The sequence below is a fragment of the Pinus tabuliformis genome, chromosome 3_1, assembly GCF_031772625.1.
Source record: "Pinus tabuliformis cultivar Carrire ecotype Pingquan chromosome 3_1, CPIR1, whole genome shotgun sequence".
Classification (NCBI taxonomy): Eukaryota; Viridiplantae; Streptophyta; class Pinopsida; order Pinales; family Pinaceae; genus Pinus; species Pinus tabuliformis.
The window spans coordinates 744,370,022-744,387,110 of NC_142301.1; the positions used below are offsets into that span (position 1 = coordinate 744,370,022).

The 17,089-nt window shown below is 34.9% G+C and overlaps 1 protein-coding gene across 1 annotated transcript; it reads right to left on the bottom strand.

Annotated features, from left to right (window-relative positions):
* Positions 1 to 2,320: 2,320 nt before the first annotated feature.
* LOC149189506 (adenosylhomocysteinase 2-like) lies at positions 2,321 to 15,094 on the bottom strand. Its single transcript, XM_089410254.1, has 5 exons — positions 14,945 to 15,094; positions 3,161 to 3,391; positions 2,927 to 3,040; positions 2,557 to 2,706; positions 2,321 to 2,347 (listed from the first exon to the last, which is right to left on the bottom strand). Exons 1-5 carry the CDS (start codon positions 15,092 to 15,094, stop codon positions 2,321 to 2,323), a joined length of 672 nt encoding a protein of 223 aa, XP_089266380.1.
* Positions 15,095 to 17,089: the final 1,995 nt, after the last annotated feature.

Consider the following 17,089-nt stretch of genomic DNA (forward strand, 5'->3'; position numbering starts at 1 on the left):
TAAAGATTCCACTTCTTCATAACTTGCAACATGGCACAGAACTCCTTATCGTAGGTAGGGAAGTTAAGAACTACCCCATGAAATACTTTATAATGGTAGCAAACAAGCCTTCCCCCTTGCATCAAGACAACTCCCATAACATACCCACTCGCATATGTCTCCACTTCAAAGGGCCACTGCAATTTTGGTAATGCCAAAACTGGGGCCTGACTTATCTTCTTCTTTAGCTCCTCAAAATAATTTTGCTGACCTTTTCCCCACTAGAAACTCTTGCCACTTGTTGTTATGGTGTGGAGCGGTGTTTCTACCACTGAAAATGAGGCTATGAATTTCCTCAAGTACTTTGTTGCTCCAATGAAACTCCTGACCTCAGAAACATTAGTAGGCATAGACCATTTTATGATGGCATCCATCTTTGAAGGATCTATATTCAACTCTCCTCCACTCCTAACATACCCCAGATACACCAAATATTGTTGTGCAAAATCACACTTCGTAAAATTTTATAGCAACTGGTGCTTCTTCAATGTTTTAAGAACATGCATAAAATGTGAAATATGCTCCTCCCATGTAGCACTATATACGAGTACATCATCTAGATAGAAAATAACAAATGAATCTATAAAAGGGCATAGTATATCATTCTTTAATCTCATAAACCTATTTGGTGCATTACGTTAGAAAAATGGCATAACTAACCATTGTTACAAACCTTGCCTAGGTTTGAAGACAATATTCCATGTATCTTCTTCTTTGACTTGAACCTGGTGATATCAAGACTTCAAGTCCAGCTTTTTGAAATACTTCTCTTGCTGCAATTGATCTAGCAAATCGCCTATCCTCGGTAGGGGATATTTGTTCTTGAGCATGATTTTATTCAACACCCTCTAATCTATACACATCCACCAAGTCCCATCCTTCCTCGATACAATCATGATTGGTGACCTACATGGTTATGTGCTCTATCAAATGACACCCTGTTCTAGCAACTACTGTAATTATTTTTTCACCTCACTTGCTTTTATAAAAGATTTCCTATATAGCCCAATATCTGGCAATTGGAAGTCTAGCAATAGTTGGATCTTGTGCTGCACTTCTCTCTAAGGTGGTAACCCTTTAGACTCTTGGAACACATCCTTGTATTCCTATAGCAACTCCTCCAATTATTTTTTATGTTTCTTAGTACACCCCTCCATGGATGACTTTTGTCTTATTGACTCCTTTTCAGACTAAATTTATCTTAAAAACAATAAAACATACTTCTTGTTAGAACTGATCAATTTCTTGGCTTGGTTGGCACTTACCAGTGAAAATTTTGACTTTCCTTTGTGTGTGTTTATGATGAACGATTTTCCATCCTTGATGATTCAATACTGGTTAGCTATCCTCATGAATATTACATCACAGATGTAGACGTATGGAACCCCAAACATGACTCCCCATACATTAAGGGGAACAACATCCAAATCTACTTCATTAATAAAATCAACACTGATACAAAATCTAATTTTAAATTGTTTTGTTATTTAGATTTGCATGATTATTTACCCATCCTAGTGGAGATGAGTTTGGATGATCACGAACTTCCATCCCCAACTTCTTGACCAACTTTCCGCAATGAGATTTGCATGCGATCCCGAGTTAGAAAGAGAATAAATCTTTGTCTCTCGACCTGTATCTTTATATGGAATAGTTTTGTCATGTATCTCTCTTCTTGTTGTTGAAGGCTACTCAAATTAACCTCCTTCTCCAGTGATGTACATATGATCTTCTCATCCACGTCTAAGCTTATTTCAACTTGGTTGCTCGAATCAATGGCCACGATATTATTCTTCTTATTATATTTCTTATTGTTCCTTTGTTTTAGTTCTGGATGCAACTTCCAGCACTTCTCCTCTATATGGCCATCATTGTTGCAGTGGTTGCTAGGATATTTAAACTGGAGTGTTGTGGTTTCGTCTTCTTATCATTTCCCCCATTTTTCTTCTTCTTATCCTCCTTAGAAGCTTCATGCTTCTCCTTCTGCTTCGATCCATTATATCACGTTCTTTTAAAGCTTATTTTCTTCAGGTATTGTGCCTGTACATAAGCCTTGTCCACCAATTTGGGCATTAATAACATCACTTGCTCACGTAGATGGCAGTGCAGACCTCCCAAAAAATTGAGGAGTACATCTGGGTTCTTTGGAGAGATACCCAACACTATAGCCATCTTTTTGAATTATGTGGTGTACTCCTGCATGATTTGGCTCAAATGTTTCGTGAAGTAATGCCACCAACACACTGGGCCTCCACATACCTAGTGGAATAAAACTGTGACATCAACTCCCCTTATGTCCCTTCCATATCTGCTCATACGATTGGAGAAAACTTGTTTATCATTGCATTCGGAAAGTTTGCATAGAGATTCCAGGAGTGGATAGAGGATAATTGTATTTTTATTTTTGACAATAGATATTCAAACCACATGAAATTTAATCATATCAATTTTTTTCTCAGATTTTATGCTTCTGTGATTTGTGATATAATGTTCATATTTTCTGAAGAAATACTCTACCTGATCAGAAGAAAGCTTTGGTATCTTGGCACCCAACTTGGGCAAGAGCAGAGTAGCCACCTTCTCATCTAGATGATTAGGCAGAACATAAACCTTCTTCTCATACTTCCCTGATTTCTTATCATTCCAAAGCTCTAACTGAGCAATGACCTGCAACAAAAGGTAGAGATTATGCACCATCTATGGAACATACACCTATGTAGCAATGGATCATACGCAACAATATAATCAAGGGATTGGTATGCCTGAGCAATCTAGTATGTACAAGCAATGGTTGCAGGGCATTAGAAATATTTACCTAGTTTTTGAAGGAGCAAGACATGACAAAACTTGGGTGGCCAATTGAACAACCCAAGTTCATCAGACATACCTCTACAAGAACAATGATGCCACTGTTGGTGTCAAGGAACACCCATCTATCAGTTTGAGGCTTGATGGTAATCTTCTTAACACCAGGGGAAGTTTCAAGGCCTTGCATATCAATCTAGTTGTCAAAGTGACCAATGTTACAAACAATGGCATTTTTCTCCATTTTCATCATGTGATCTACAATGATGATGTCCTTGTTGCTAGTGGTTGTCACAAATATATTAGCAGTGCTAACTACATCCTCAAGGGTGAGAACAGGAAGGCCTTCCATAAGTGCTTGTAGGGCACAGATAGGATCAATCTCTGTAACAATGACCCTAGCTCCAATGACTTTCAAGGCTGCAGCACAACCCTTGCCAACATCTCCAAACCCACAAACAACAACAACCTTACCAGCAATCATGACATATGTGGCTCTCATAAGACCATCTGGGAGAGAGTTCCTACATCCATACAAGTTGTCAAACTACAAAAGAAGAAAGAGAATCAGAATCAACACAAACTGCATCTCAAATAGAAAAATTTTGAAGAAAAAAAGATCTGAGAAATCTGGCCCTGGATCTATAATTTCACAATAATTCAAAACTTCAATACAAGTCCAATCAGCTTTCAAAACCTTAGCTAATATTAACCCATCATAGCCAGATAATTGAATATATGTAAAGGTCCTTGATTTTAAATATGAAGATGCTTCTACACCCACCATGAACTCACATTGATTCAGCACCCTGAAAATTGATTTTTTTTTAATGTAGTGGAAACTAGTGAATCCTAAAATGTAATGCAATGCAAGATAACTATACCAAAAGCATCATGATGTGATCTCAATGATACCAAAGAATCAAGGCAACTAACAAGAGCAGTGCAACTCATAACATCATGAATGAGACCAAAATGCCCCCAAGGCCATATCAGATCCAACATCAAGAAGCTGGTATTGCATGATTAAGATTAGCATTAAGATTAAGATACTTCCTAATGCTCTAAACAGATAAAAGATAATATTGTCAAAACTGATAAATAACAGTCTGAAATTTACCATATTATAGTATAAATATGTATAACAGTTTGATGATGAGATCCTAACTACTTTAAAACAAACAACAACTCATTGTTAGAACCAAAAGCACAACAGCTAATCAAGATTCCACCTCTCAAACACCCTAAAAAGATATAAACAAAAACAAACCCACCAGAAAAGTGTGAGTTCAAAAAGAAATGAAAACAAATTTCAAATCCAAACCACAACACCTACACAAAATCCTACTTCAAAGCACCCTGACCAGATCTCAAAAATCATGCATCTACCTGAAAACATCTATTAAAAAGTAGAAAGCGATCAAGAAATGAGGCAAGAATCCAAATACAAATCACAACATATAAGCAAGATCCCATTTCAAAAACTCTAGATGAGATCTCAACATCCCCACCACGCCCAACTGAAAACATCTATTAAAAAACAACATAATGTTTATGAAAAATCATAGAGAGCATGGCTATGACATTAATTGGTGAAATTGGACACTACTATGACATGCATGATCCACTCCACCATATGTTGCATGAGTTTTAATGTAACGGGGCTATGTAGAGGGAATGGGGATTTCTGGCAAATAGAAATGGATCATACACAACAATATAATCAAGGGATTGGTATGCCTGAGCAATCTAGTAAGTGTGCTTCAGTTTATGGAGGTTGGGTTGTGGTCTAGCAGAAGCTTGATGTGAGTCTACCCCACCTAACCCAGGTTTGATTCTCAATGTATACATGGTTAGGCATCAACAAAGTGACACATGCCAAGAATTTTGCACCCACTTAGGCCAAAGTTTGCATAGTCCAGTAATAAAACATCACAATAATATTATCATTTCAGAAATTAGCTTTAGATACAAATAAATCATCTCAAAACTATTACCAATTCAAAAAGCTTTAGATACAAATAAAACATCACGATAATATTACCCATGACAGAGTTCTAAATACAAATAAAACATTACAATAATATTACAAGTTCACAAAGCTCTGAATACAAATGAAACATCACCATAATATTATGTGGTGATAAAGGTCTAGATACAAATAAAAAACTAATAATATTACCAATTCACAAAGATATAAATACAAATAAAACATCATAATATTAGCAAAGCTCTAAAGACAAATAAAACATCACAATATTAGAGGTTCACAAAACTCTGAATATTTGTTCTGGGCGTGCTCTTTTCATTCCATAATCATCCCAAATTATTTGTTCCCACCAATCATGTTCCCCCATTAATATTGTTAAATTCCCTAAGCTCTTCATGTCCATACCTAACCTCCTCAACATTGGGCAATACTTAATCTTAAGGACACAAAGGGTAGTGAATGGCCCCACCATATTTTGTAAGTAGGACATGGACACAAAATCCACCCTCTCTAGCATTGGAAATCCATTTGGCCTTTCTGTGAGGTCCCTCACCCGTGTGCACGCTTTTACTTTGAGAAAATTTAACTTTGGAAATGTCTCCAACAAAGGAAGTTCTATCATTTGATCACACCCAAACAATTATGTTCTCTATAGTCACTGAAAGTCACAAATCCAGTCTAGTAATTATACTCCCTTGTAGCTGATCAATCTAAGAGTTTGCAGTTTTTGCATATTTTGCATACCACAGGGAAGATGCATGCTTAGCTCTTGTGAAAGATGTCCATTATACTCCAAGGATAGGTGCCTAATTTCCAACAAGGTTCCTAAATCCATACCTGTTTCATTCTCTTTGGTCCTTCACATTATAGTTAGAGCGAGCTCTGTTAGACGTGTGAGATCCTTTAAAGGCTTTGAACTTTCTGAATGCCACTATAGCTTTTTCAATGAATTGAGCTGAGATATCTGTAGTGGAATCACCAAGATCTTGAAGCCTTGAAAGATTGCATATGGCGAGAGGCAAGGATCCTATATAACAAAAGGAAATATCTAAAAGTTGAAGTTGTGGAAGATTGCATATGGCTGGAGGGAAATTGCAAATGTGAGTACGACTCAATGAGGGAAACTCTATACATGTTAGTTGACTAAGAGATGTTGGAACTAACACCATACTGCGTTGGAGAGATCAAGAACCTGCTGATATGTGAGACTATGGAAAAAGCTTTGTGGAACATGACCAGATAATGGATTTTTGGAAAATTTTAAACTTACAACTTTTGAGCCACCAAAATCATTTGGAAGATCTTCAATTTGATTCTAGCATAGAAATATTCACCTGTAATCCCAACTTTGTGCATATGTAAAGAATAACATGCGGAACTTTTATGTGCTTTGGTTTCCACACATTCTCTGGTTTTTTAACATTACCAATGAGATGCTTATCAATGAACAAACCATGATCTATAAGATTCCTTGAGTAGCTATTCACGGTGACCATGTCCATTGAATAGGTAGCCTATCTACTCTTGACAAGGCCTTCAACAATCCACATTCTCATCAAGATATCCACATCAATTTCTTCATCTTCATGGCACAGTAGAGAAAACAATTTTACAAGATTGAATTGGACAAATCGTCATAGCTCCATTTTAGTGGCAGTTACAAATATTTATGAACATGGGGATGAATATCTCGAAAAAAAGGATCCTCAGTTTTTATCAGAGGTACATAATTATTCCACTAATCTACAGTGGTTTTCCCAATCATTGAATTACCTAATACAGTTATGGTGAAGGGTGTACCTTCACACTTGTCTGTAATATTTTGGGCACACTCCTTTAACTCCTACAGAACATCGTTGTCTTTGAAAACTACTCTCTAAATAGTTCCCAACCTTCTTTCATAGCCAAGTGCTCCAATTTCAGTGTCCTTTACACCTCCATTAATGCCAGATCTTTGTTATGTGTAGAGAATAAAACTATTCTACAACGACAACCTTCCCTGAAACCTAACTCTTCCAGCAGATCCAGGGGAGTCCACACATTGTCTAATATCAAAAGAAATTTTCTATGAAAAGTGTTTGAGAGAATATCATCTTTCGGGTATTATGACTAGAAAAGCCCGAGAGTTCTAAATTGATTGTCTCAACAATCTGACTGTGTAAGTCTGAAATTTGATAGGATCGAGAGGCTATGAGCCAAATCACATCTTCAATCCAACTTTGGAAAGGCTTCTAGAAATTGTAGACCTGTTTACCAACGCTGTCTTTCCAACACCAGGTATTCCATATACACAAAACATGCTAGTTTCCTCTTGCCTAGCTTCCTATAAATAAATAAGTAGATTAATCCTATGAAGAAAGTTTATAAATAACCATATTAATATCATGAAGAAAGTTTATAATGGGTATATACCCCAAATAAAATAATAATAATAAGCTTGCAAACAGTTTAATGGCCAAACTACACCAGCTCCTTGTGCACCACCTTCTACCTACTTTTCCTTTTCATAGTTTTAAGGTCCACTTTATGATTATTATTAATAGTCTCTGCTTCTTCCCAACTATTAGTTGGACAATTCCACACGTTTTTTCTACTTAATATTAGACTACGAAACTACCTCCCTTGTATGATACCATGGAAATTTGCATAAACATTTTCTATTTAAGCCTTCTTGGGTTCCTTGCCAAGACTTCCCCTTGGCCTTCCTAGATGCCTTTCTAGTGTTGTTGTTGTGATTTCTATGCCATTATGTGTTGGTTTTATGGTTTTAGCTTCACTACAAGCCTTTAGGTATATTTTGTCATTGGGTCTATGCTTTTATTTCTCCAATACTGGTCTTCAAGCATGCTTTCTGCATAAGTTTTTTATGTTCTCTGTATTGGGTTTTATGTTCTCTATATTGGGTTTATGTTATTAGTTCTAATACTGGTCTTTTTCATGTTGAGGTGTGTTTTCGTTATACGTTTCTCCATTCTTTGTATTGGGTTTATGATTTTTTCCTCCCATACTTGCTTCCCAATTCTGGGCTTTAGCCAGAAGCAGACTCGCTTGCATCCCTATATTAGGTGTATAGTTTTAACTCTTTAATTTTTATTTTCTTTTTCCAAAAACTGATATTGGATGCACTTGTGATCCTGCAGAGCCGTTGCAAAATCAAGGAGCCTTCTCTGAATCAAATAGCCTTCTCTCCTGCAAATACCAAATAAGCAAGTAGAGCAAGTGCATCAGATCTAGATCCTACATCTAGTTCCCCACAATCTTTTCTAAAGGAAAATGCATTTTGATGCTGTAGAGCTATTTCTAAATTGAAATAGCTATCTCCCTTCACATAAGCAGCTAGGGAAATTGCATCAGATCTAGATCCTACATTTAGCTTTGCACAATCCTTTCTCAGGGAAAATGCAATTGTGATGTTGTAAAGCTTTTTCTAAATCGAATTAGCGTCCTCCCCACCATAAGCACAAGTAGGACCAGTGCATGAGATCTAAATCATACATTTAGATTTTCACAATATTTCGTTAAGATGCTTAGATGCAATTCCATTCCTTTGGAGTGCAGGTCCCCAATGTTATAACATCCTCCTTCACTCTTCCATTAACATCACTAAGTGCTTTTGGTGTCATTCCTTGTGGGCCCTCTTTGGTTTGTGGTTGTTACCTATGTGATGCTTATAATAATTGCAAGTCTTACTACTACAATGCAGTATCCCTATATTGGGAGTCCATTTCACATTAATAACCTTCTCCTTCTTCCTATGATTACTTTCCACTACTACAAATGTGCAATATATGAAGTCACAATGTAGGTCTCCAATGAAGTTGAGATATAAAGTCACAACACACACCACCAAGGAAGTAACGATGGATAGCTAATTTTATTGCAAACTATAGTCACTACACTACAGTACACTAACCATTATGATGGTAGGATTCCCAAATATGTGGATTTTGAATATGTTTCCATACATGTTTATTAATTCAATACCCAAGAAATAATTTCATTATATCTCAAATGCACAGCATCATGAATAAATAAATTGAAAAACAAAAAAACTAATATGGGTGCAACAATGCAGAACTATAGAGAACTAAATTTGATACCTTGAAATTCTTTTTTGAAGGAAGGGACCACCATCGGAGGTCTTGAGTGGAGAAATATTTTCGAGAGTTTCTCCAATGAATGGAAATCTCATTCTACCAATCAGTAGCCTTGATTTCCCTCCCAGATTTCCTTCACAAGTTTTATCTTTCAACACACTACACATCATTACCTCTGAATTTCTTAAAAATGATAAACTTTGACAACTTCCCCACTATTCTAGTAGCAGGATCTTCAATAGTCCTCATTTTAACCAAGCTCCACACATTGTCTATATAGTAGCAGCACCTGAAATGAATATTATAGGTCAAATGTTACCTTATTCTATATGGCCTAATTGCCATAATTTTAAGAAATAAAAATCCACTGGCCCTGAATGGCTTGCACATAAATGAAAACATAAAAAGACTTGGAAACAAATTTTCAATCTGGAAATTACAAAAGAAAATAGGCACAAACCATTCATTACTAAGAATGGGCATTGTGCCCTGCTACAAATCCACGTTTTGGGGAGAAACTTTAGACGCGAAGCCCAAATACCCAAGAATACCCTGTCTATAAGGCAAAAAGCCTTGTCTATAAGGAAAAAAGGGCTTTTTTCTTCAGCTCCTCATATTGTGCCCTATTGGCAGTATAATATATCTCATGAAGTGAAATTGGAATCTTCCTAAAAGAATTAGTAAAACTGCCCCCAGATTGAGGATTTAGTGTACAATTCTTCAATCCTCCTACCTCTTACTTGAAATTGATTTAACATTGCAATTGATTAAATCCTTCTAGTGCTTTGTCCCTGAATTTGAACTTTTTTTAGTGGGTTTCAACTGTTTATATTTATCAACGCTCACACGCTTCTTGGATTGCTTCGCAGGGGAAATAGACAGACACCAAAGCCTATCCTTTCCCTAGTTCATCCCTCACTAGCACTCCGCAAACTATTCCTAACCTCTTGGTTCAACACTGCACTTCTAGGCCCTATTTCAGAAACCCTAAAACATGTGATTTTACCAAATTTGACCCTTAATCTTCTTCTCTCTAGAAGGAGACATATTATTTTCAATCTCATGCTTGATATTCACCTTAACTTCCTCCTAGATTCAACCTTCAAGTATGACTATGATACTTCGACTCTTTCTATAGTTTTGACAACATAGATTCATTGCACCTGTGGAGGATTTCAGCCCTAAAACAAAACTAGACAACTTCACTTTTCTTTCCTTATTCTCACTGGCTATGAGGCTATCTTCCTTGACCTTTTCACACTTCTTGCTTGCTTCATACCTTCACCGAAAATCTATCTCAAATGAGGCTGAGCTGCCCTATTTATAGTATTTTTCTCATGTAAATAAGCCGACTTGATTTGGAGACTAGGCCAACATGTGTTTTGGAGATCATCTTGATGCCGATTTCTTGGAGGAGCTTGAGCTTAGTCTTAGAGGGCTTTTTTCACTTTTTCATTGACTCATATACAAATGTAACATGCCCAAGAAGGGTCATGCATACATGACATTGACTCAATTTGACTTCTATGACTTCATGACAAAAACTATAGGCTCATAATGGGAACATTAACTAAAATAAAATTTATTGATCATGAAACCCATGATTCAGGCATTAGAAGAATAATTTTATTTTCTTCTTTACATCAATTACATGAAATCACAATTACACATGTCATTATGAAAACTAAACCTAGTTACTCTTTTCAACAACCCTAAGACTCAAGCTCCCTATTTGCAATATTTTGCTAGACATGTAGATTAAAAAAATGAAAAAATCTACACAGAGAATAATGAACAAAGAATTCCTGATTTCCCTACATATATAACATGGAAGTCTAAATAGCTATGAATTGTAAGAGTCAAAACTCTCTTACGTTAAAAGCCAGTTGTGGTAGGAACATATTATGTTTGAGAAAAAAACAGTTTGACCACCAATTCTTCTTTCAAATATCGGTTTCAAAAACATTCAAACAGTAATTTAAAATATGTATTTTCTAACTTCATCATTTAGGTTTTACCACTCACTTTGAATCTGACACACAATAGGGAAGGTCCTCTCTATATCCTTCATTTATCATATTGTTGCACACTTTTTGTTGAGAACATGCCATAGTATTAAACATAAAATGTGTACAATGAACAGAGATAAGAACAAGGAGTAGAAGTATGTACAAATATCAAGGAGCAAAAAGAAAATCAAAACCTCTTCCTCAAAGCTTCTAAAACTGAAGGATTTTTATTCCACATTCATAACTAATCAGAAAAAATAGCTTGTCATTCATCAAACAGAGAGTGCCATAAAAAATAAGATGTAAATAAATTCATGTAATTTGTTGATCACTTGTATGGGTTCAATTCAAAAGAAAGAAAAAAAATGAACTTCAAACAATGATGTCCCAATTTTTTTTATATCATATGGTGGCCAACATCTGCAATGCCCACATTTTCCACCTTCCGTTTACATATATTGGACTGCATTGGTCAATCATCTACTTACATATATAAGAAACTAGCATTCATAATAATGAATGGATTCAGATTTCAAAGTCCTAGGATCATTATTTGAAGGTTGAAAACCTCAGGAGTTATTCTCTTAGGTAATTACAATATTGCGTTAGACATGTAGATGAAAAAACATGAAAAAATCTACACAGAGAGAATAATGAATAAGGAATTCCCGATTAGCCCACATATATAACATGGAGGTCTAAATAGCTATGAATTGACAGAGTCAAAATTCTCTTATGCTAAAATCCAGTTGTGGTAGGAACATATTATGTTTGAGTAAAAAAATAGTTTGACCACCAACAATTCTTCTTTCAAATATCAGTTTCGAAAACATTCAAACAATGATTTAAAAGATGTATTTGCTAACTTCCTCATTTAGGGTTTACCACTCTCTTTGAATCTGACGCACAATGGTAAGGTCTTCTCTATATCCTTCGTTTATGATATTGTTGAACACTTTTTATTGAGAACATGCCTTGGTATTAAACATAAAAGGTGTATAATGAACAGAGATAAGAACAAGGAGCAGAAGTATGTGCAAATATCAAAGAGAAAAAAATAAAAATCAAAACCTCTTCCTCAATGCTTCTAAAACTAAAGGATTTTTATTCCACGTTCGTAACTAATCAGAAAAAATATCTTGTAATTCATTAAACAAAGAGTTCCATACAAAATAATATGTAAATAAATTGATGTAATTTGTTGGTCACATGTATGGGTTCGATTCAAAAAAAAAAAAAAAATTCAACTTCAAACAATGATGTCCCAATTTTTTTATATCATATGGTAGCCAACATTTGCAATGCCCACATTTTCCACCTTCCGTTTACATATATTGGACTGCATTGGTCAATCATCTACTTACCTACATAAGCAACTAGCATTCATAATAATGAATGGAGTCAAATTTTGAAGTCCTAGAATCAATTATTTAAAGGTTGAAAAACTCGGGTGTTTTTCTCTTAGGTAATATAGTCTTGCTCTCCGAACTTTCCTGTGTTTCACAACCTTAATTTCTTTAAGGTTTGGCGAGTATCTAAAATAAACCAGACAAAAAAAAAAGAAATACTAGAAAGGAAAAAAAATAGACAGCCATGAACTTCGTCGTTTAGGGTTTACCACTCACATTGAAACTGACACACAATAGGGAAGGTCTTCTCTATATCCTTCATTTATGATATTGTTGCACACTTTATGTTGAGAACATGCCTTGGTACTAAGCATAAAATGTGCACAAGGAGCAGAGGAAGTATGTACAAATATCAAAGAGCAAAAAAAGAAAATCAAGACCTCTTCCTCAAAGCTTCTAAAACTGAAGGATTTTATTCCACATTCATAACTAATCATAAAAAATATCTTGTCATTCATCAAATAGAGTGCCATACAAAATAAGATTTATATAAATTCATGTAATTTGTTGGTCACATGTATGGGAGGAAAAAAAATTCAACTTCAAACAAAGATGTCCCAAATTTTTTTATAACATATGGTGGCCAACATTTGCAATGCCCACATTTGCCACCTTCCATTTACATATATTGGACTGTATTGGTCAATCATCTACTTACCTACATAAGAAACTAGCATTCATAAGAATGAATGGAGTCAGATTTCAAAGTCCTAGAATCATTATTTGAAGGTTGAAAACCTTGGGACTTTTTCTCTTAAGTAATACAATCTTGCTCTTCGAACTTTCTTGTGTTTCACAACCTTAATTTCTTTAAGGTTTGGCGAGTATCTGAAACAAACCAGACAAAAAATAGACAAACCAGAAAAAAAATAGACAGCCATGACCTTAAGAATAAGCTAGTTGAAAACAAACGCAATCAATTTCCTACATCTAGGTCTCGAGTTGAAAATAACGGCCACATTAAAGATACCACTAGGTACTATAGAGAATAAAGACACTTAACAAAAATTCAAGAATCAGAACTATTACTTGAATGAAAAAATAATTATAAACCATTCAATTAAAACAGTTGCATAATCAATTCAAACAAATAACACCAAATAAAGTATTTAGAAAACAAACATATATTGATTAAGATTCAAATCATACCAATGTGATTTAACTATAACTTTGTTAGGGAAAAAATAATCCTGTTTGAAATTCTACATTTTCCCTCTTCTTCTATTTTATTGTTTACTTTTCTTTCTACGTTTTGTAAGTTATCTTCTTTCATTTTATTCTTCCACAAAATCAACAAAGGTAATGACATTCATGAGAATGGAATTCCTGAAAACGAACATTTTGTTCTCTATGATAAATTCAAACACTTTACTTTGCTGGACTATTTTGTGGAGCTAGATCCTACCCAAGACCATCATAAAGCCCTATGTAAAGGAAGTCTGGGAGCCTTAGAATTGGCACAGTTCAGCCACCCATAACCTGACAAAGGGTTATTATTTGTTCTCTTTTAAGGAGAAAGCTCACTGTGCTCAAGGCCCTTGGTTATGCTAAAAAAATGGTGATGTTGTATCCCTAGGAGGAAGATTTCTCTGCAAAACAAACCACTCAACTGTCCTTCCTTATTTAGGTTAATCTTTTTTGGGTTCTTGGTGCAAATTTCAGCTCCTATTAGGAGTTCCATCAGTGATAAAATAATTAGGGTTTTTAATCCTAGACCGCAATTTCAAGTATGCATTAGGGCTAACCTAGGAAAGGACCTAAAGGAGATTGCCTACATCCAGGTTGGGGACAAAGGTTGGAGTCAACATGTTCTCAAAATTTGAATGGCTATTGTTGTACGGATGGAACTTGGCAGTGAGTGCGGCTCATCCCAATCCACAGGAATATTTCCACTATGGAAAAATTAACACTAATCGAACAATAATCCTCTCAAACTAAACCCCCATCATCGATGGCAAACAACGTTATGTAGTGAATATGTTTCCTACATGCATTCCAAAACACCATTGCAGCTTGCAGATTACTACAACATAAGCAGAGTGTTTGTCGTTGGTGAATTCCTGATAGTCCCAATGTTAGATTATCTACTCACAAGGGGACGACTATGCTAAATGTTGAAATTTACACTTCCATTAAGAATCCAAGAATAAAATACGAAGGTTCGTGACCAAATTCCACTGGAAATGGCTAGCATTAGAGGGTAATTCAGATATATTGAGGGGCTTATGTGTTGAGGAGCTGTGTGCAAGACTACAAAGTGTAGTCAAGGTCTGAGAAGGAGAACAAGTAGGAAAACTTGGGGATTTTCATGCTATAAATAGGGCTAAGCTTTTGCAAACCCTAGTCAAGGCCTTAATACCTAAATCCTACAACTTTGGTATCGCAGTGGCAATATCCTTCAACATAGTACATTTATTCACAAACCCCAGATTTGAAATACATTCCTGTGGTTGGTTAGGGTTCCCAAACTAGGTTTTTAAGGTATTTGGAGGTCAACTGGATATATTGTTCCTATAATTTATCCATAAATTTCGAAAGTTTTAAGAATCTGACGTGTTTGAAGAGAAAAAAACGAGAGAAAGGAGTGCAGGGGACCTGAGCTTTTGGTATTTTTGCGTGAGCACTTCGATCCAGAATTTGCACGCCATGGATGTTGAGAGTAAATCCTGCAGACCCACTAGCAGTGTCATAGTGAGGAGGGACAACAGTTTTGTGGCTCTTGGAAATCTCCACACCTCTCTCCATTTTTCCCCTTTAGTTATGGGCTCCACTGCATAATCAATTGAGCGAGTCAAAAGAATAGGAAATTAAACCAGGTATGGGAAACTAGGAACAACCCAAAAAAGCATTTTTACATTTATTATTATTTTATTTAATATTAAGATAATAAGCACAGAACTATGAAACAAACTAATTTTTCATCATGTACAATATATAAAAGGTTAGATATATATAAAGGGTGTTAAAGTTAAAATTGGTTTTTTTAAGAAGAATTCAAATTTTTGAGGTTGTAATTTTTATATCCATTATTATTATTATAGTAAAGGCTAATGTATATTTAATATTAAGATTAATATGTAAGGATTGAAATGTTGTTAGGAGGATGTATTAAGTATGGAGTGACATACGATCTGTAAGAAAAAATAAAAGAAATATAGACAATACCACATAGTAGTGTGAGCACCATGTTGGGATGAATATATTTTTGACAAAACTTATTGTGTTTATGTGGGATCATCTTCATTAATAGCTCCTCGAGGGGGTCTTATTAATATTTTTATCTATGGAATGGTATGTTTATATTTTTATCACAAGACAAACTATATAAAGTTATGAGTGACATTGCTTTTCATCATCTATAATTAATTAATATATCACAAAAAAGTCCCTTTGCATGTCCACCCACTTCTCTAATGATTTTTCATAGAAAAACATAAAATATTGACGATTGGTTGTCATAATATATCTAAAGGATCTAATATACATGTAAATATGCAAGCCGTTTTAAAGACCTAACTATATGGAAGAGCCCATTTACCTTCAAGCCTAAGATATTTATTGAAGAAAATGTTGATATGGAGGGCCATGACTATGAAGTACTTCCATTTGGTACAAGATATAATATCTACACTAGTGAAAAATTGGGTGTTAATTTAATTTAGTCTATGTTGGGATACATGCTTCACCATATCATAGGAGAAACTCCTAAGAAAATTAGGGTATAAGGGAGTGATCTCACACAAAGTCCAAGGTTTGTTAATTTCATGGTCTCTCATTTGGATGCCATTTCCATTCCTCAATTTCATACTTATATTAATAAATGGAAACCACTAAACTAATGTGATAATGTATTTGGAATTTCCTTGCAAAAAAATAACTTCTTGTTTGCCCCTTTTCCGTAGTGAAAGTAGATTTCTTTCTCTCGACTTAACAAAAAACAAATATATAATTTCAATGCAAATATGATAATAACCAATCTCATTTTATTTTTTTCTCTTTATATGGTGTCACTTGTGTAATTTGAATTCATATATTAAATTTATTGAAGTGCCTTTACTAATCCTAATGGGTAAAACTAGTGGACAACAATTCCAATATAAACCAATACCATTCCATTTTGGAGCTTTTTATATTTAGAAGTCATTAATAAATGTTAGTGTTTGATATGTTTCTCGAAGAAAGGAACCTATTGGACTAAATGGAAAAGAAAAATGTATTGAGGTATAAAACAATTTCCATGCACACCATATAAATAAGCTACTTCAATAATATTTGTCTTCATGCCATTGATAAAATTTTCCCTTAATAAGTAATTGATATTGTGATTGTTAAGTTATTTGATAAATTGGAATATATCAACCACTAATTACACATGTTTTTTATTTCAATGTTTTTAATAATAAAGCGTCAAAGGTTTAGTTAAGAGCTAGTAGCAATAAGGATTAGTTCAATTGGTAAATTCTCTTTCAGAGGAGTTCATAGATCTCTCGATACAAAATCTTATTAATTCCCTTATGGTTGCTAGTTGGTATTTTAGTTTCCAGTTACTATTGTGCTCCATTTGAAGACCAAGAAAGGTGGTGAATCTATGGGGATTGAAAATGTACCACTAGCCTCCCTTAGCAATTTTAATACATTGGTGAGTAAGGGAAAACATTTTGTAAGCAATCCACTTCTAGATAAACTGTAAGAAGACTCTCGCCATCGCCTCTCATCATGGCACCTTCTGCACATTTAAAA